This window comes from Xyrauchen texanus, chromosome 36 (genome assembly GCF_025860055.1).
Source record: "Xyrauchen texanus isolate HMW12.3.18 chromosome 36, RBS_HiC_50CHRs, whole genome shotgun sequence".
NCBI classification, from domain to species: Eukaryota; Metazoa; Chordata; class Actinopteri; order Cypriniformes; family Catostomidae; genus Xyrauchen; species Xyrauchen texanus.
In genome coordinates, this window is record NC_068311.1 from 17,689,073 (window position 1) to 17,710,726 (window position 21,654).

At 38.2% G+C, this 21,654-nt stretch overlaps 2 protein-coding genes across 6 annotated transcripts in view; one reads left to right on the top strand and one right to left on the bottom strand.

The window, feature by feature from the left end:
• LOC127630163 (MAP/microtubule affinity-regulating kinase 4-like) overlaps positions 1-8,738 on the bottom strand; it is a 53,857-nt gene extending 45,119 nt beyond the window's left edge. For all 5 annotated transcript variants that reach the window (XM_052107629.1, XM_052107628.1, XM_052107633.1 and 2 more), the window contains exon 1: positions 7,802-8,738. In XM_052107629.1, coding sequence (XP_051963589.1) covers positions 7,802-7,852 — 51 coding nt within the window. In that variant the 5' untranslated portion in view covers positions 7,853-8,738. The remainder of the gene's footprint in view (positions 1-7,801) is intronic.
• Positions 8,739-18,492: 9,754 nt separating this feature from the next.
• Positions 18,493-21,125, top strand: si:dkey-182i3.11 (leucine-rich repeat-containing protein 15). The gene is made up of 2 exons (XM_052107647.1): positions 18,493-18,557; positions 18,851-21,125. The coding sequence occupies exon 2, from the start codon at positions 18,874-18,876 to the stop codon at positions 20,938-20,940; it is 2,067 nt and encodes a 688-aa protein (XP_051963607.1). The 5' UTR covers positions 18,493-18,557; positions 18,851-18,873; the 3' UTR covers positions 20,941-21,125.
• Positions 21,126-21,654: the final 529 nt, after the last annotated feature.

Here is a 21,654-nt window from a genome sequence, read left to right on the forward strand (position 1 = left end):
GTGTCATACCCTCTTTATGGTTCTCTGGTGTGGCTTCCAGAGTACCTGCTTGTAACAAAGAGCTTTAATCCTACCATAACAGGTTCAGTTTAAAAGGTTTCATTGGGAGTTTCAACATTATTTCTAGCCAAAAATGAAAATAAGTCTAACTTGAGCCAAGCTTGTTTTGACTGACGAAAAGCCTGTCACAATGCAAAATATAATAGGCTTAGAATGCTAAATATAATAGGCTATGGAATTCACAATGACAAATGAATGGCATCCACACTGACTACTAATGTTGTGCTATTACCACTAAATCAAACTGACTATACATTTGTTGATTGGGAATCATTTTGGGGGGAAAAGTTTGACCGCCACTTGTGTGTGAGAAGATGTAATATACTGTGGCATTAAGGTCAAAGTGTACTTCAGTATTCCGCATGCCGCTATGTCTCGCAGACAGTCTGTACAGTGCAAATTTCATCATCAGCATAGTCGTATTGTACTGTCTGATGCAGCCCTGTTTTTCTAGACGCTCACTTACATAGGACAGATTTTATTGATTAATTAGAATGTACATTTTGGAATCAAGGTTTTGCTTTAAAAAATATTAGCAAACGCTATAGTAAGATATGTTGTTGATCCACTATAGGCCGAAAGAAAGATAAACAAAAGTTCATAGCGCTTGACTTGATATCACCCCCAATCTAATCGGCTGCACACATCTATGCTCTCCAAACGAATGTAACATAGGTTAACATCATGGAGACCTATATAAGAGCCAGTAATTTTTCTAGTGCAAATCGACTTCAACCATCATGCATGTAACACCAGCTTAATCAGACCATCAAATCAGGCCTCGCCGTTGTGCACATGATGATGAACAAAATGGGTGCCCAGTCTTTTCTTTAAATTCTTATAATAAAACATCAGTTAAGGACGTTTTATGTGAACAGCTTGATACTGCCGAAAAGATCAGTGTATAAAAGTGTTAATGTGCAGAATAAAATCAAAAGAATGATGATTCTTTTGAATCATCACTGATGTGTTCTTGTTTACTGATTTTACTGACTGAACAACACAAACAGATTGAGCTGTCGGCGTCATGGTAGGCGGAGCTCCAGGCCACACCTATCGATGATGTGGACCAATGGCAGTAAGAAGGTGTTAAGCAGTCGGTTGGAAGTTTACCTAAAAATTCACCCAGAAAAGCTATTACGAACCGCCAAAACGAATGCAAAAACACTGTCTTTTTGGCCAGATTTTGTTCTAAATGACATCACACCCGTTCGATCTTTGATTTCATATTAAGTATTTTTGGGTCTTTAATGGATACCAAACCGATGTCTCAGAAGTAAAAGTCCACAAGTTTCACAGCGTTTTGTTTTTTCCTTTTTACATGTCCACACTTTCACATCCGTATTGCAAGCTCATTTCTCAATGTGAACTGAAAAAATAAAAATGTTTTTTTTTTTTTTTAATGTCTGACTTTATCTGCCAGGGTTTATGATTATACTTGTAAATTGTTTGATATACAGTAAAAACTATTTACTAGAATTAATAACTGCATTGTCAAAGTACTATTTTGCAGTTTTATTATTTTATACTATTATTTCTGAACACCTACTAACAAAGTTGCCTTGCATTCTAATAAAGAACCTGTTATTTGAATGTTGGAGTTACTTTTTAGTTGAGTAAATTTAAAAGTTGATATCAGATATCAATATAATTTCGTAACCGAAGGTCCCTGCTGATTCTAATGTGGAAATCTCTCCTTTAGATGACCCAGTACTAAACTACTGTTTATTTAACTAACTTATGTCTTGTGACTGAAATGCCATTGCCCCTCTGCTACATGTTACCCTTTAGATGGTGGCTTTGCCATCTGAATAACAAATAGAGATGCAGCAGTCACAGACAGGGAGCATTCTCATTACTACCAAGCACAAGTCTCACCTTGGTTGAGAGGGCAAAACAAAAACCCCCAGCTGAGGCCCATCTGCTAACCGCACTGTGCAACCCCCTCCCCTCCAATTAGTAACATAACCCCCTCATCCACACACACTTTCCAAATGCACTAGGAGACAACATCAATATCAGTTGCCAATAGCAACAACTGGTGTGGCAACAAGAAAGGGTGGTGTAATCCTTCCATAATGACAAGCACAAAAACATGCTGATTGTGTAATTGTAGTTCATGGTCTAAACACACACTCTTTATACAAAAACATGCTTGAAGTTAAAAGGTAATTTTCTAAAGGCAATATTTATTAATAAGACAATGTATTATCACCACAACACTTACATAAGCCATAAAACATTAGTACTGCTATGAGCATGACTATGTGCTACAGTTTTAAGAAGCAAATGCTCTTTATAAAAGACAAAAGCTATAGATTACCCCAAAATGTCCCTCTACTTAAAGATTTGCTACGTCTCACACACAGCAAACACAATAACCTCTTTTATTCAGCACATGAGAATGTCTAGGCCTAATGTCTTTCACTAGTTCCTCAAAAACAAGACACCAGGCCTGTGGTTCCCCTGCCTATCTGACCTCTACACTAGATCAGCTTTCTTGCTTTAATGAGAAACAATGAAGTATCAATCCTCTCAGTGAATTTCTTTTGGCTGAAATCAGAGACATAATGTCCAACAAAAGGCATCTTTTAGAGGGTGATGGTGCATTACGGTTTCTTTGCTTATTTATAATTTAATAGATTTTCCTGTTAGTCAAGGTGTTTTTGCATGAACATTATCAACCCTTATTCTGACCCCTAACATTTTACATACTCTTTTTTTTTTTTTTTTATTTATTTATTGCTACTGTGCCTTCAAGGCTAGAAACATATACTTTACGCAATCAGATGAGATTGCTTGGCCAGTGCATTGCCAACGCAGGGTCTGGGTGAACATGCTTATTGTGCATTGTTGCATTACTGTGTCAGTAACAAACTTCAGTACTTAAGGGGGTGATAGAATTACGTTCAAAAGCCAGTGCACACTGGATGTGTTATTAATCAGGTAATTTACTTCAGATACATTGACTTTAACTTTCTGGCTCAGTAATATTCTCTTCGAACTGTTGCTCCACCATTACAGTAGTTGGCTTGAAAGACAAATCTCATTGTGGAAATGGACAGTTAACACTAACGTCCACTAACGTTGTGAATTACTCTCCGACACATTTCTGATAGAAAAATCGAGCTTGCATAGCTAGAAGCATCTGCATTCACATACTTGCGTAGAGTATATTTGGACCTTAAAACTTACATTTACATTTGTGCATTTGGCAGCCGCTTTTATCCAAAGTGACTTACAGTGCACTTATTACAGGGACAATCCCCCCGGAACAACCTGGAGTTAAGTGCCTTACTCAAGGACACAATGGTGGTGGCTGTGGGGATCGAACCAGCAACCTTCTGATTAACAGTTATGTGCTTTAGACCACTATGTAACCAAAACTTCTATGTAAACACCTTCTTTGCATGTGAAATGAGGAACAGCACTTACACACAAGCTGCGGGTCCAATATAGTTTGCGCTATCACTCAAATAAAAGCCTCTTTGCAAAGCCACTGTGACAGGTTCACAAAACATGTGCTGTGCCGCTCAAACTGGACTATTGCCATGCCCACATCATTTTCCTTACATCATCATTTTCCAAAGTATGCGATTATGTAGAGCGCATTCAGTTCTAGTGAGGAGGCGGCATAAATGTAGCAAAATTAATGCATTGTCAAATGAAAACATTAGTATGGACGTATCTTAAAATTACTTTTTAAAAATAAACAAAAAACAAAAAAAGCTTTTTCCTAACGTTCAGATCGGATAGTATCAATCCTTCTACCTCCTTATTAACACACAGAGACAGAGCAGATGAAGTTTCTGAACATAGAATAGGCGTTAACATATAAAGGCATGCTATACGTGAAGCTAAATCGAAGAACGAATGGGTGTGCATCATTTCAAATAAAAAAAGGTGTTTTTCAGACTGTTTCGATGGTTCGAAACAGCTCGGCAGCACGAACTTTCAGGAAAACTTTGAACCAGCTACGAAACACCTTCTTACTGCCATTGGTCCATGTCATCAGTGGGTGTGACCTGAAGCTCCACCTACTTTGAGGCTGACAGCTAATTCCAGTTACATTGTTCAGTCAACATGAACACATCAGCGTGCAGAGTTACCAAGTTGGTGAAACTTAATTACATTTGAACAATCTTTCACGCAGAGGCATATTCCAAGAGCATGTCATGTGATTATCTTTTGCATTAGTCTACAAAAGGAACCAAACCTATTTAAATACTCTTAAGTGCCAATTCGCTATGTCGTTTCATTTGCTGCTTCATACATGTGCAGTCTGCAGCTGAAAGCAATTTACATATTAACAAAAGTAATATGTCTCTAATCATCATTTTTACGATAATGAAGTACAACCGGCACATATCATGGCCATGGCTAATGTACATTATCGTCATGAATGCAGAATGTAAAAATGACAAATTACACATTTCATTTTGCACATACTAATATTTCTTTAAATCATTGAGTAATTAAAACAACATCTTATACTGATCTCATGTGAATTTTTCTCATAGAAAGAGGCATCAAGTCATTGATAACACATTTTAATGTTGCATTAGTTGATGTTTTACATGTAGTCTTTTGTGTCATCATATAATAATATGCATGATAACTGCACCTCTGAATGCCTCTCCCAGTGGCGTGGTCGGTGTCTGAATGTTCGTAAACAGTGTACCGTTGCTCGACTGTTTCAAACTTCTTTTTAGCTCTGAGCAAAGGATGAGGAAAAACTTTGCCATGAGTATATCGGAGCCTTAAATGTTGGCTGTCATGTGTTAATACATTTGCTTGTCTGATGTCAGAAATCCAGCGATTTCACAACAAGATTTTTTTAAGCATAGTTTCAATAAATGGTCTTTCTGCACTGAAAGGTACAGTGAACGCTTTTCATTTAAAAGATCACTGAAACATAGATGTCTCATGATATGGGATGGTGAAGCCATGACAATATTCCATCTCAATGCTTCTGAGAGCAGTCACAGTACATAAACATAACAGACACACAATCACTGCTGCTTATGTCAAGGATGGAAGAGCTTCTTAAGTGAGATTAGCAAAAAGGAGGTACAGGAGGAAGTAGAATGTGCGTATACTTACGCACTTGCCTTGCCAATCAATTTCCTCTTTTTATGTTTCAACACTTCAGAATGAACTAAATGTCCACAGAAAACAAAAGATAAATACAGTAACTATACTTCCACACGAGGAGTTTTCAGTTGATCTTTAGATGATTTACCAGATTTTCCAGCTACAGGAATAGCAACTTGCTAGAAACACAAATGTAATTGGTTCAATTTCCAGGGAACGCACATACTCATCAAAAGTTTACCTTGAATGCAGGAGTGTAGATTCCAGGGGGGCAACAATCAAAACAAGCAAGTACAACCCACCCCTCAATATTTATACCATGATCAATGGAAACATGGGTAAATGCTTCATGTTACAACCCCCCACGTCAATGTTCAAGCCAAATCTACGTCCTTGCTTGAATGCACTGTATATCGCTTTGGATAAAAGCATCTGCTAAATGTAAATTATTTAATAATCACTGAAAGTGTTATAGGATGGTGTCACATGATTCAAAACATTATTAAAATCAACAGTAGCAATTAGAGAGTCTAGATCAAATCAAACAGTGAAGTCAATCCAACCTGTTAGTTTACACCCTTGCTATTTCCTTTGGATGAGTTGTTACAATGTGTTGGTTTAGATGAATTAGCTTTGAGTTCATATGCCCCCCCAAGATGTTCTAGGATTCTTTGTTTTGTTGACTCAGACCTCTACACTTGCCTTGGGCAACTTGTATTTCAGTGACAACATCTTTCTCTGCTCTATATGGAATATGCAGATTCGCTAACAGGCTTTGTTTGTTTGACATCATCATTCCACTTTTGTTCTGTGTCTAGACAGAGTTAACATAACCTCAGGGATCGGTTCTTCTCTGTAGACGCATTTCCTATTGTGTGTGCTTTGGTTTTAGCTCTCTATCTCATATACAGTCCATTCCAATTGGCTCTACAGTGTCTCGCCATGCCTCTATGTGGCATGCCACTCTGCTCTGTCAGTTTTGGCAGCGGTTTAATGCAGGAAAACTGAAGCACATCTACAGTCTGCACATCTATGCACATAAAATATTTAAATTATCAAATCTAAATCATTAATTTCCCAAAGACTCCTTGCCAAATTGATCAATTACCACTCTTTTCTCTTTATGTATATTATATTATCTTTCATAGTAAAGCACTTTCCACAATGCCACTAAGTTTAGGATTCCTTTTGTGGGTTAATAGTTCTTACCCAAGTAACCCAACCTTACCTGACATAACAAAAGAGAAAGCAGATGTTTTACACATTCCTTGATGAACTATTTAAGACCTGAGCCAGGTAAACGAACACCTGACAGCCCACTTACATAATAAGGGAGGTTGATATCAGTACTCAGAGTAGACCGACCAGATGTTATGTGACAATTTAGCCTTGAGGTGGGAATGAAGAAGGCAGTTCTGTACTGGTAATTACAAAATGTGTGAAAGCCATATTTGAAATAGTCTACATGATTGGTCACAGATAAAAAGCTGTTGCTTTTTACCACACTGTCCAGAAGCCTTACATTTTTCTATGTCTTAATGCTACCAGGTAGTTTTAATGATGATGTAATCTTATGGATAATCATGCATGGGTAGGGCTTTAATTACACACATAAAGCAAGTTTACATGTAGCAGAAAGCCACAATTGTTGGTTTTATCAACTGTGTGCTCACAAATAAGTGGGGTAGGCTACTGAATATATGCCTTCCTCACCCTGTAAAGCAAACATATGTTTCTGCATTGTTTCTTTATAAAGATTTTGTTTAAAATGTAATAATAACTTATCTTGCATCCGTTTACATACACTTACGCACACACACACTCCAGCACCCAACCTTTAACATAAGCCAACTTTTTAGGCTTTCATTTAATATTCAACACACAAAAGGTATATTTGTGCCATTTATTGCCATAAATGTTATGTCAGATGGGCATATTTTGCTGTAGGCAGTGGTGTAAGTCAGAAAGTACTATAAATCAATACTTGTAAATTAGCCACAAAGAGAAAATCTATGAAAAATGGCAAGAAATTGTTGTGACATATTTAATTTATTCGGGCAAATTTTTATTCAGCTTGTCGTGGCCCATTCGGCAAAACGCGGCGGCACGTTTGCGGCAGGCCCACCGGAAAAATTCCCGGTTCTCCCTATGGCCAGTCCACCCGTTAGTGGCATAATGTTGATTACTACAAAAATAATTCAGATTCTTAAAATGGAAGTGAACTGGGCCAGTCCATATAGGTTAAAATACACACCGTTTCAAAAGTATAGCCACAAGATGTAAACAATATGCGCGTTAACATGAGTTCAGTGCGATAAAAAAAGAGATAACCCGGCGTTACAGCTTTTACCAGATTAATGTTTATGTACTGGCCCAATTCACTTCCACTGAACGTGCTTTTATACATAAACGAGGGACTAGTCGAAATATTTTTTGTCGTAATCAACCTTATGTCACAAATGCTATCGATTGAGCTAACCTACATTGAACAAGGAACATTGACTAAAATTCACAGAGACACAAGAACAGATTGATTACGGTCTCGGGCTAGATCACGTGTGGCTTCATTTCACCACTTTAGGAAAACGTCAAAAATCCAATGTCTCGTCATATGCAAGTAAATTACGTCACAATGCTTTTAACTTACTTGGTCTGCATTCCTTTCGTTCCCCGGCTGCAGCGCTGCGCGAGAGGACATCGTCCCTGGAGTTTAGCCTACAGCAACACTGGATTAATTTCAGCGATCCGCTGTATATTTACTAATTTAATCAGCAATGACAGCAGAAACAGTCGTCATCGACCACTCCACAGCCGAGCCAGTATCGCGAGGCTATCGCTGCCCTCTCTTGCCAAACGTAAAGCTCAAACAATCCTCATTCCGGTCAAGTTTACTTGATGGCACGTCGAATACTGGTGGATGAGGCCAAAGGGCTATATGATGCTCATGTCTGCGATGGTCTGACTTGCTGTTTTGTCCTAAGCTATACGAGAATGTCCCATCCAAGTGTCCTCATATCATGTCCATATAAACGCGCCAATGAACAGTTTTGCAGTCTCGTGTCTGTATGTTGATATCCCACAACGAAACACCGTGAGATTGTAGATCAAGAGACAGAAAGAAAACAAAAGCAGAACAGAAGAGGAAAAAAACAGAACGATCGTCAAACAGGAGAAAACAGCGTCATTTCTGACAGTCTGACGAAGCTTTTTGCAATGAGTCGGTGCTGTCCAGAGGAAAAATTAACAAACCACTCCCACGGACGCAGTGTCCCCTTCAAAGAGCCATCTGTGTACATTTCCAGGGGGGAACAATATTAATAAATAAATAGCACCCTGAAACAGCGGATACAATACGAAAGACAAAATATTACGGGTGTCTCGAGCTCAGTACCGTCGTGTTCAGAAACGCTCCAAACAAAGGCCAATAAACATTTCCCTTTTCGAAGAAACGGAATCCCAGTGCTCCCAAAAAGTACCAGATAAAAAAAAAGTGTACAGTCAATGTAAAATGTTCATCTTCAGCAGTGTGTGACACGGGCATCAACGAAGGACGTCAGGAGAAAGAATAGGCTGGGCAGGGCTGCGGCGGACGCTCACACACCCTTCCCCCATGGTCCTAAACACACGGATTGTTCATTCATTCCTGTAGCAGAGCCATCGTGAGGTACACTATAAACAGGGTAAAAAATGGGTACCGCTCCGCCACCTGGCCACTGCATGCTAGTACAACCTAGTACTCGGAACTTTATTTGAAATGTGTAAATACACTCACCTAAAGGATTATTAGGAACACCATACTAATACTGTGTTTGACCCCCTTTCGCCTTCAGAACTGCCTTAATTCTACGTGGCATTGATTCAACAAGGTGCTGAAAGCATTCTTTAGAAATGTTGGCCCATACTGATAGGAGAGCATCTTGCAGTTGATGGAGATTTGTGGGATGCTCATCCAGGGCACGAAGCTCCCGTTCCACCACATCCCAAAGATGCTCTATTGGGTTGAGATCTGGTGACTGTGGGGGGCATTTTAGTCCAGTGAACTCATTGTCATGTTCAAGAAACCAATTTGAAATGATTCAAGCTTTGTGACATGGTGCATTATCCTGCTGGAAGTAGCCAGCAGAGGATGGGTACATGGTGGCCATAAAGGGATGGACATGGTCAGAAACAATGCTCAGGTAGGCCGTGGCATTTAAACGATGCCCAATTGGCACTAAGGGGCCTAAAGTGTGCCAAGAAAACATCCCCCACACCATTACACCAGCACCACCAGCCTGCACAGTGGTAACAAGGCATGATGGATCCATGTTCTCATTCTGTTTACACCAAATTCTGACTCTACCATCTGAATGTCTCAACAGAAATCGAGACTCATCAGACCAGGCAACATTTTTCCAGTCTTCAACTGTCCAATTTTGGTGAGCTCTTGCAAATTTTAGCCTCTTTTTCCTATTTGTAGTGGAGATGAGTGGTACCCGGTGGGGTCTTCTGCTGTTGTAGCCCATCCGCCTCAAGGTTGTGCGTGTTGTGGCTTCACAAATGCTTTGCTGCATACCTCGGTTGTAGCGAGTGGTTATTTCAGGCAAAGTTGCTCTTCTATCAGCTTGAATCAGTCGGCCCATTCTCCTCTGACCTCTAGCATCAACAAGGCATTTTCAGCCCACAGGACTGCCGCATACTGGATGTTTTTCCATTTTCACACCATTCTTTGTAAACCCTAGAAATGGTTGTGCGTGAAAATCCCAGTAACTGAGCAGATTCTGAAATACTCAGACCGGCCCGTCTGGCACCAACAACCATGCCACGCTCAAAATTGCTTAAATCACCTTTCTTTCCCATTCTGACATTCAGTTTGGAGTTCAGGAGATTGTCTTGACCAGGACCACACCCCTAAATGCATTGAAGCAACTGCCATGTGATTGGTTGATTAGATAATTGCATTAATGAGAAATTGAACAGGTGTTCCTAATAATCCTTTAGGTGAGTGGATAATGTATCCGATCTATTGAACTGTTGATCTGTTGCTTCTGGGCGGCGCTATAGAGCACCAGAACCGTCAGGAACAGTTTTCCCTCAGGCTTTCCACCTCATGAACAGTTGAGTGGCACTGAGCAATATTTATGTGCAATACACAGCTTAGTCTATTTATATTCATCCAACATATCCTACCTCTTCTGCCATGCATTCCCTTGCATCTGTATATAACAGATTTGTATTTGTACGTGTGTGTGTGTGTGTGTGTGTGTGTATATGTATGTATATATATATATATATATATATATATATATATATATATATATATATATATATATATACAGAGATAATAATAAAAAATAGAATAAAAAGTTTATAGAAAATATAAGTATATATATATATATATATATATATATATATATATATATATATATTCTATAAAAAAAAAATCTATTTTTTTATTATTATCTCTGTCTTGTTGTATTGTTTGTGCACTGGAAGCTTCTGTCATCAAGACAAATTCCTTGTATGTGTAAGTGTAACGGGAGCCAGTTGATAGATAGCTATGCAGTGTAAACCTCACTCTCCTGACCTCAAGAGGTGCACTAGCGACTGACGCTAGAGGCTGTAGCCTTTAGCCACCTTCTTAGAGCACCCGCCTCCCATGCCGGAGACGTTGGTTCGAGTCCCGTACGGAGTGGGTAGAACAGGAGCGTCACAATGGTGCCGTGACCCGGTTGGGAGTGAGGTTTAGGGGGGTGAGTGTAACGGGAGCCAGTTGGTAGATAGCTGTGCAGTGTGTAAACCTCACTCTTGTGACATCAAGAGGTGCACTAGCGACTGACGCTAGAGGCTGTAGCCTTTAGCCTCCTTGTTAGAGCCCATGCCGGAGACGTCGGTTCGAGTCCCATACAAAGTGGGTAGAACACGAGCGTCACATAAGCATACTTGGCAATAAAGCTGATTGTGATTTAGATATCATGTATCTGTAATGACGAAGCACTCTAAAATGTTTTCCTAAAGGCAATTGAGATTTGTCCTCCGCCACCCGGATTGAGGGGAGTCACTATGCCTCCATGAGGACTTTGAATGCATTGGGAATTGGGCATTCCAAATTGCGGAGAAATAAAACAAAAAGAAGGCAAAAAGGAATCCACACACCAGGCAATAAAATTGGCAAAAGAAGAAAAACTGAGGTTCAAAGTCCAAGAACCATTGAGAAAAATATTTTACTGAAGATTTGCTATGTATAGTAACAAAAGTGTACAAAAATGTGATATATGTACAAAGAAAAAATATAGAAGGGAATGTAGCAAACTTTTCAGGCCATCATGGACTTCAGTGCTGAACATCTTCAATGTATATAGCATATGTATATACACACACACAAATTAAGGGCAACATTGATTACAGACACTGATTGGAGACACTGGATTATTATCAGGGATAACGAGAGACTAGTTTATCACTGACCAATAAGTGAATGATACACAAGTACCGGCCACATAGGTGAAGTTATCTGTTGTATACACAACAGCAACAACAACATGTGGATGGGATTGAGTCTGGAAGATCCTCTTTTTTTCCTTGCAGACTTTGTAATTCTTGTCACAACTCCAAAAAGATGAACACTTTTGCTAGTTTTGTTACCAAAAAGCAATATAGAATTACTTGTTTTGTTTCTTGTAGTTCTACTAATGTTGTTTACCTTTTGACTTGCCTGTGTGGCTTGCAGTACACTGGCAAAACCAACACACAACTCCGCATCCGCATTAATGAACATTGTAGTTCCATTTACACAAGTGTCCCAAAATCTCCGGTTGCCAGACATTTTAAAGATGCCAGTCACCCTGTCCACACTCTCTCCTTTGTGGCATTGATAGTTACCGTGTCCCATACTCAAATCTGGAACAAAGATTATTGCAGTGTTAAAGTCGATGGATTTTTTTAGTTAAAACGAAACAACCTCTTGGCCTTAATGAGACCTTCAATCTTTCCTGTTTTCTGTCATTCCTATCCACCTGTTGTACTGCATCACACATTTCTTTGCCTAATTGCATGTTGTTGATGTAGCCTCCTGTGACATGCTGAAGACCTTTTAGACAACTATAATTACTACGCATACATTCACAGTTAATCCAGACACATGGAAAAAATATTAAGGTAAAAAGTTAATTTCTCTGTTGTTTCCAAGTGTGCACTGAATTGTTAGATACACTGGTGGCCAAAAGTTTGGAATAATTTACAGATGTTGCTGTTTCGGAAGGAAATTGGAACTTTAATACACCAAAGTGGCATTCAATTGATCACAAAGTATAGTCAGGACTTTACTGATGTAAAAAAAATTCAAATCACTCTAACACCTCATCCTTGAGTAATCATGATAAATTGCTAATTTGCCATTATATCAAACAAAGCTGAAAGATATTTATTTCATTAAATTAATCTTAACATTGTCTTTGAGTTTGTTTTTGAGTTGCCACAGTATGCAATAGACTGGCATGTCTTAAGGTCAATATTAGGTCAGAAATGGCAAAAAAAGAAACAGCTTTCTCTAGAAACTCATCAGTCAATTATTGTTTTGAGGAATGAAGGCAATACAATGCTTGAAATTGCCGAAAAATGAAGATTTCATACAAAGTTGTACACTACAGTCTTCACAGACAAAGGACAACTGACTCTAACAAGGACAGAAAGAGATGTGGAAGACCAGATGTACAACTAATCAAGAGGATCAAATACATCAGAGTCTCTAGTGTGAGAAATAGACATCTCACAAGTCATCATCTGACAGCTTCACTGAATTCTACCCGCTCAACACCAGTTTTATGTACAACAGTAAAGAGAAGACTCAGGGGTGCAGGCCTTATGGGAAGAATTGCAAAGAAAAAGGCACTTTTGAAACAGAAAAACAAAAAGAAAAGGTCAGAGTGGGCAAAGAAACACAAACACTGGACAACAGATAATTGGAAAAGAGTGTTATGAGTATTATGGATCTTAACCCTATTGAGCTTTTGTGGGATCAGATAGACTGTAAGAAACGTGAGAAGTTGCCGACAAGACAGACACATCTATGGCAAGTGCTACAGGAAGTGTTGGGTTATACGTCACCCGAGTATCTGGACAAACTGACAGCTAGAATGCAAATGATCTGCAAAGCTGTCATTGCTGCACGTGGAGGATTTTCTGATAAGAACACTTTGAAGTAGTTTAAGAAGTTCTGAAAATATTTTTCAAATTGTAATTGTAATTTTTCATGTTATTAATGTCCTGACTATAAATTGTGATCAGCTGAATGCCACTTTGGTGAACCAATGACTTTCCATAAGAGCAAAATCTGTACACTATTCTGACATTAAAATGCTGAAGTCCCTCACACCTGTATGCAAATGTTACTCTGCCAGTAATCATTTATCAGTGTCATACTGCCTGTATTATTTAGCTGTGTGCTGAATGGGGTGCCAAACAAACCATTGACAAGACCCACATCATGACCCATGAGCATGTAAACAGGTTGATAATGTTTTCAGAATAAAACAAGCAAAGAGGTCCACTTTGCGACCAATTTTAAAATAAGTTTTTAGGATCTGTTATTTCAGAATATTTAATTTTACTATTAAACCAGACTCCTGATGTAGAGTGTTACATTTAATACTAAATTACAGCCTTATATACATGATAGAAAAGTAGCAGCAAAACTTCAAGCAATGGTGTTCGCTGTCCTTTTCTGCATATCGTGGCACTGTTTTGTGGTCCGTTCTGCATAATGCACCGGCTCATTTTAGCTTATTGCGGCCCATTCGGGCCGTTTCGAGGCTGAAACACTGGCCCGCTCATTTCTCCCGATCGCCAGTCTACTCCTGAACGCCCCCAAAGTGCGTCGGCCCACCGGGAAAATTCCCGGTATGCCAGATTACCAGTCCAGCCCTGCCATCAATATGCACTTTAGAAAAATGTGCATAATTCGTACTTCTGGGCTTAAAAGATACAACTATGCTAAATGTTCTCTCTTCCATGTTCTTAATGGCTGATGTGGCCCCTGTACCAAAATAACTGCACACACCTGTTCAATTGAACATAATACTAATACTGTAAACTGGCAAGCAGATTTCCTTGAATTCCAGCAAACACAAACATCTCTGAACCTTCAACCAAAACTCTTGGATCTTAACACCCCCGCAAACTATGTGTTGTGTCTCCATCTTCTGATTGGCACTGCCAGCAGGTGGGTGTGCCTTTAAGGCCAAGCCTATATAATCTAGAGGGGATCCAACAGAATCTATGTAAAATCTTGAATTGCATAAGGCGAATCCTTGCATATCTAGATGTAGACTTGACGTTTTTTAGAATCCTTGCCTCGAATCCTCCCCTCTTTTAAGTTTAAATCTTTATCCCATAATCTCTTGATAGAAGTTAAAGCTCCGTCCCCCAGAATCTGAATTAGCAGGGAGTAATACACTGATGCCTCATGACCTTTATCAAAAGTAGTAATCACCACTTCCAGAGTATCTGCCACTTTAGGGGTGCGTATGCTACACCCAAAAACAATACAGAGCAGGTGGCGCAGCTGTAAATACCCAAAGAACTGAGATCTGGGAATGTTGAACCAAATTCTCAAGAGATCTCAACACTACACTCTCATACAGATCACGAGTGAAGTAACCACCCCCCTTTTTTCTGATAAACATCAAGATCGTTTTATTGCCCAGTCCTATTGATAACATTCCCTTAATCTCTCACAGCAGCCCAATAATCTCAGTGATAGTTAAATTACAGGCTACATTATAGACACACAGAATCTAGAAAGCAAAAATATGAAATTTCCTCGATAAGTTTCTTCAAAGTAGAGGCAGGATTAATGATGATATCTGGCTTGAGCAAGTTCAACTCAGATGACTGTCTATATTTTACATTGGTGTGTGTAAATGGGTATAGTTTACATTTTACGTGATTTTCCCATTTTACTCCCAGAAATGTTGATTTCTTAATGCTGTGTTGACTTGTTGTTGGGCTCCATCCTATGACCTTTGTTACATGACATTTGGTCTGTTCATGCACTTGTGCATTCCCCAAAAACCTGTAAGAATGCCGCTAATGTGTTTACATTAGGGTTGCAACGGTATGAGATTTTCACGGTATGATAACCATCTCAGAAAATATACGGTATTACACAAATACTATTATCAGTGAAAACAGAACGGTTATTTATTTATTTTTGAGCAAACACTTTATTATAATTGAAACTTGAAACCATTTATTTGATTGAAGTATGTGTAAAAAAAGTCTCCCTTTTGAAAATAAAATAAAAAGAAAAAAAAAGAAAGCAGAATTATAATAAACAGAATTATAAACATGATAAAAAGTAGCATGTAACTACAACATGTTAAATAACTAAAGCATGTTAGCATAGCATGTTAAATTAACTACTAAATGAAAAACAACATCAGCTGTGTGAGCTTTTAAAGTAATGGCCTATGATTATTAACATTTAACATATACTGTAGATGCACAACAACGAGGCCAGACTGCTCTTGTCTGTACCTTTAACTCAGTGGTTCTCAACTGGTTTTGCTTCAGGACAGATTTCACATTGGACATCAAGTGTCGACCTGCCATAGATTAAACATAACCTGTATTTAATGTATCCTGGGACGCATTTCCTTTTATGTTGCATAGTTTGTTCATGGTTTTCCAGTACAAGGACATGCATCAAGTGACATTATTTTTGTTGATGTCAACAACAAAATCTACAGAAAGTTTTCTCTCCCCTTTTAAAAATGAACATATTTACTTATATGAGCCCATTATTATCCCGTTTGTTATCTAATATTACATATTTATACACATATTACACAGAAGGAAAGGCTCCTCATTACCATGGTTAGGTCAGTGTGCTAGTCTTAAATAATAGTAATAAATGTATGTATTTATGAAAAATAAATACTAGCTGAAACACATCTTGAAACTTTAACAAAAACTGCCTCTGTTGATATAAAATGAGGTCTAATAGATTCTGCCTTTAGATTATTTCATATGAAACTAAAACATTTTGTCAAAATATAACAGTTACTTTTACTCATGTAAAATTCTGAAACAAATTTGTAAAGGTGATGGTGTGTAATTATTAATATTTTTAACTATTTTAGTTAAGGGCCCACATCGGGCTTTAAGTAGTGCTTAACTTTTAAGCCCAGAATTAGTCGTGTACTCAATCTTCTGAAGTGTATCTGTGACTAGTGAGACTATTCTGCAATTGCCTAAAGTATTGTTTTGCTCTACATAAGATACTTTTCTATCAGGCATTAAAAAAACTGAATCAAGGCTGAGCTTATACATTTATTTTACCATTTCTACTTCCCTGTTGATTTATTATTCAGTTTAACACTCTCTACATCAGGGGTCTGTTTTAATAAAAAAAATAAAAATGTATAGAACTTTTCAGGTTTGTTGCAAAGCAGGCGTGTTTACTAGTTTTTTTCTAAAACTTTACCCGTTTGCTAAAAGTGTCATGATGCGGGTCTCCTGGATGGTTTCGCATGATTAACCCTCCGTGTGTCAATAATGCCGAGATCTACTTCTATATTTAATTTAATCACTGAGAAGGTTTACCTGCAAAATTAGTAGCACCAAACATCACAAGCAGCCTCAAGAATGGACACAGAGTAGCCGTATAACACTTTTCCTTGAGCAGAATATTGCACAACAGATCGCTAAGTTTGTTCAAAGGGGAAAGCAAGAGACACAAAAAGTGCACTCGTGTGCATGGTTGCCAGATTGCACAAAATAAGTATAACATTAGGCGGAATATTTCCAATTTGCGCAAGTATAAATCTCAATCTGGGGGTGTTGCGTCTCTTATCTTGCAACCCTGAGCATGTTAAATGCTTGTGGAGATGCGTTACATCCCAATGCAAGTTAACTGAAATATTCAATGAAAAAAACAAAACGGGCTGTAAATTGCCCATGTCTGCTTTAGCTGTATGCGAGATTATCATTAAATCTGCCTCAGCAGTCCTAAATAGTCTATCACTTGGGCAGCCGCTGAAATATCTTCAATGGGAGAACCATGGCATTGCTCTTTCCCTGCTGTCCGCGACCCAGTCCAAATAGACCAGTTGAGAAGAAACACTGCTTTAACTCACACACACACACGTCAGATCCCATCGCCTCGCTTCTCTCTGACATTTTCTCCGCTGCATGTGTGTGTGTGTCGCAAGTTGACGTGTCTGACAGGCAGACAAGGAGGAAAGGAGATGCGCACGCGCATGTGAGATTCTCCGTCCAGTTGCATTTTTTTCTCAATACCGTAAATAAGCAAATGTACATGGTATGATAACCGTAAATTTTGAAACCATGGTATACCGTGAAACCAGTATACTGCTGCAACCCTAGTTTACATGGCCAGATAATTTGCATTCTCCAGAAGAAACCTGGATGTGTTAAACTGCTTTCCCTTAATCCATTAAGAGGCCCATGGAAATCAATCAGCATTTTCATTTACACGACGTTTCAGTACGCCACTTTCTGCTAAAACCTTGGGATTAATTGGGAATTTTTTAAGTGCATGTAAACGTGGTCAGTGTGACATCACAATGTGGAGTATGTAGAAAACTAGTCGTTTTGGCAGCTTGATTTCAACAAATGCAATTTTTGCCGCAAATATTAAGTTTTGAGTTCTGAAACTTACAGTATGTTTTTAGTACAATTACCTTTTATTTATCAAGAGATCAAGGGACATTTAATCCCTCTTGACCCCAAAATACCGTAAAAGACCCCTTAGAATTTTAAGTTTTTAAGCATTAATCAAGTACATAGGTCTATGGGAATGCACTGGTGTGCCAAAAACAAAAGAAAAATAATATGGAAGTCAAATTGGACATTTATAGTTAAAGGACTAAAATATTTATCTGTTTCTCACTCTTACATGTCATATCACTTCTGAAGACATAAATTAAACCACTGGAGTCATAAGGATTAATTTTATACTGCCTTCATGTGATTTTTGGAGCTTCACATTTCTGGCCACCTTTCATGCATTGTATCTACAGAGCTGAAATATTCTTCTAAAAATCTTTAGCACCTGGTTGAATAAATTATGAGATAATTTTTATTTTTGGGTGAACTATTCGTTTAAGTATGCATAAGTTTTCATTCTCTCGGTTGGGTTCTTTGAATTCTCCCTTTCATGTCTACTGTGTCTCTTTTAACTCCCCCAAAGCTCACTTGAGGTGAGATTCTTTGTGCATCTATGTGGTTTTTTTTTCTCTCATAAAAGAATGCAATTGTCATCACAAACGGGGCCTTTAAACCTCAGTTGTTCTGCTGACAGGGATTTTTTTTTTATTCTGCTTTTGTGATGCTATATGTATTGGGACAGTTGACGTTTACAATCATTTTGGTTCTGCATGTGGCTCACATCTTTTTGGCTGGTAAGTTTTTCCAGAATTTGATATTTTTTTATTTTATTTTATTTAATACATAGTTAATGATTGTCAAACGTATAAACAAATTAGAAATGGGTGGCTAACAATGAATATTCACCTGTTTTGTTTTGTTAAAATGTTGCATTTAAGGATAAGAGCATCAAAGAGACTTTCTAACTGCAATAATTATCCATTCTATCTCATAACGCACAGATTGTGTAAAATTAGAACATATTAATTTATACTTATTAATACTTAAATTTTCACAAAGTTACAATATAATTTGTGGCTTTCCTTAGGTCTTGTGGATCACAATTTCAAAATGTTTTGGACTCTGTCAGTGGTTTTGTCCCTCATCGCAGTGGTTGGTGGCTGTCCGACACCCTGCAAATGTCAAGATACTGCTATCATATTCTGTTCAGACAAAAAACTTCTAATGCTCCCTAATCTCCCTCGGGGTACCAAGATATTGCATGCTAGACATAATATGATCCAGGCTATCCCCAGTGAAGGTTTGGAAGAATTGTCGATACTGGATCTCACCAACAATCGCTTAAATTTGTCACAGACTTCTGAAACCATTTGGCAGAACATGAGTAATCTTACCAAGCTATATCTGAGTGGAAATCTAATTGACACATTAACGCCAGGACAATTTCAGGGCCTAGTATATCTTCAAGTATTAGACCTCAGTAACAACTACATTAAGACTCTTCCTCAGAAGTTTCTTTATGGTCTGACCAACCTTCAAACCCTTAATCTGAATTTTAACCAAATATTCAGATTTCCCTATGGGGTCCTAGATGGAGCTCCTGCTCTTGTGGAGCTCCAACTGAAAAGTAATAAGATCGAAATGATAGAGGTAGATGTATTTGAAAACAGCACCAAACTAGCTAGACTCTATCTTTCTGAAAACAATTTGAAAAGTTTAGGCAATGGGAGTTTCAGGGGTGCCACCGGGCTGGATCAGCTTGATCTTAGTCGAAATGTGCTAGTTGAGATACCTATTGTTGTCCTACAGGACACCACTAATCTCACTAGCCTCAACCTTAAGGACAATTACATAACCAACATTCCTGATGAAGTTTTTTCTGAGATTCCTGCATTGAAGCATTTATACTTGAGTCATAATGCTCTTGTTTTTTTGACTGATGGTTCCCTAAGAGGACTTTCCCAGCTGAAAGAATTGGATTTGAGTCGCAATCAGTTGCAGTCTCTTACTTCACAAGTGTTTCAAGACTTGGGGGAACTATTGAACCTTAATTTGTATCATAATCATCTGATGTCACTTCCGAATGGTGTGTTCAACAATTTAAGCAGGTTAACAGAGCTCCAGCTGGATAACAATAACATCTCTGCTATTCCACCTAATGTATTTCATCCACTTTCAGCATTATATGATTTACAGTTGAACAGCAATCACATTTCTGAGCTCGACTTGCACACATTTATGAAGATGAGAAAACTTAAGTATCTTGACCTCAGCAACAATAACCTTGTGAGTATACAAAAACAACTCTTCCAAAAGACACATAATCTGAGGGATCTAAAACTGGAGAAAAATAATATCCACTCGATTTCCCAGTCATCTTTTAGAAGCCTGGGCAGACTGCGCAATCTAAGGCTCAGCAACAACCACTTGTCAAGTCTCCATCCAGAGCTCCTGACAAATCTATGTAGTTTACGTGAGTTATGGCTGAATGAGAACCATATAAAAACTATCCCTAATGGCTTTTTTACACAACTTAAAAACTTGAGTATTCTCGATATGTCCAACAATAATCTGCATTCCGTGTCCTCTGATATCTTCAAAGACCTGTTCACATTGAAAGAGCTGGATTTGAGCTTCAATAAACTTGACAAGCTTCCAGACGACCTCTTCAAATCCTTGGGAAATCTTCATTGGCTCCACTTGCAAAACAACCAGCTCACAGACTTACCCACCAAAGTGTTTTCTGCTCTAACCAACTTGGAAGAGCTCCATTTGGACAGTAACCAGCTTCTTCACTTTGATCCAGCACAGTTTGAAGGCTTAGTGAAATTACGAGAACTAGATATTAAATCTAATCAACTGCGCTCAATGGAAAATGGGACACTGATGCCTTTAAGAGCCTTGAAAAACATCGATCTTGGTCAAAATCCCTGGGATTGCTCTTGTAAATCCATTCTGTATATAAGTCAGTGGTTCAATAACAATACCAGTTTGGTAAAAACTAGACCCATGTGCTCCTCTGGGCGAGGTAGGGATCTTTCCCATCCAGCTCAATTTCCATTCTCATTATCAGAGCATTGCACAAGCATTGCATCTGCCTTTTTCAATTTACACATGCATAACATGGAGAAACTGACAGTTCTCATCACTTTCTCTCTAGCTTTTAATTTCCTCTAAGATCTTTCATTGCCTAAAATTCTGTGCTATGCTTGCCACCCATATGCATGGTTGAAGTGTTAAGACAAGAAACCAGTCTGTGCTTCTGTGCAAATTACTTATACATTTGCATATATCTAGAACGTCAATGATTGCATCAGAGAAACAATTTACATGAAAATGTTCAATAAAACACAGAAAATATATCTGAGATTTAATGTTAAACCTTAGTATTCCTTTAAATAAAAGGCTTTCACAAATATGTATAGACTCTTTACTTCTCAGAGTGCGTGTGAAACGATAACGAGTTTTAATGAGGCCACATGATGCGGTTAAAGGGAAATTCCACTTACTCATTTCACAACCTATAGAATTACACAACTTGCATTCACTCATCTGGGTGTTTCTAGGTAATTTGAATTGATTTCGTGATCAGGATGTAAAATCAAGTGCGAAAAATATGTGGTTGTGCTTGCGTTAACGCGAAACTGCTGGTACAGATTCCTCTGATAAACAAGAGTACTTACTTTATTACTGTTCTCCTTTTGTTATTAAAGTAAAAAAAAAAAAAAAGGCAAATGGGATACTAATTAAAATTCTTAAATTAATTTGCATAAAAATGCTTTGATAAATATGAAGTATCTGAAGTACATCTGACAAATGTATCACACATTTGGACAATCCGTTTAATCCACACAGACCATACATTTTCAAACTTTTTAATGCCAAGGATCA

What these genes read in the sequence shown, in the direction of transcription:
- si:dkey-182i3.11 (XM_052107647.1), top strand. Translation starts at nt 18,874, where the DNA reads ATGTTTTGGACTCTGTCAGTGGTTTTGTCCCTCATCGCAGTGGTTGGT.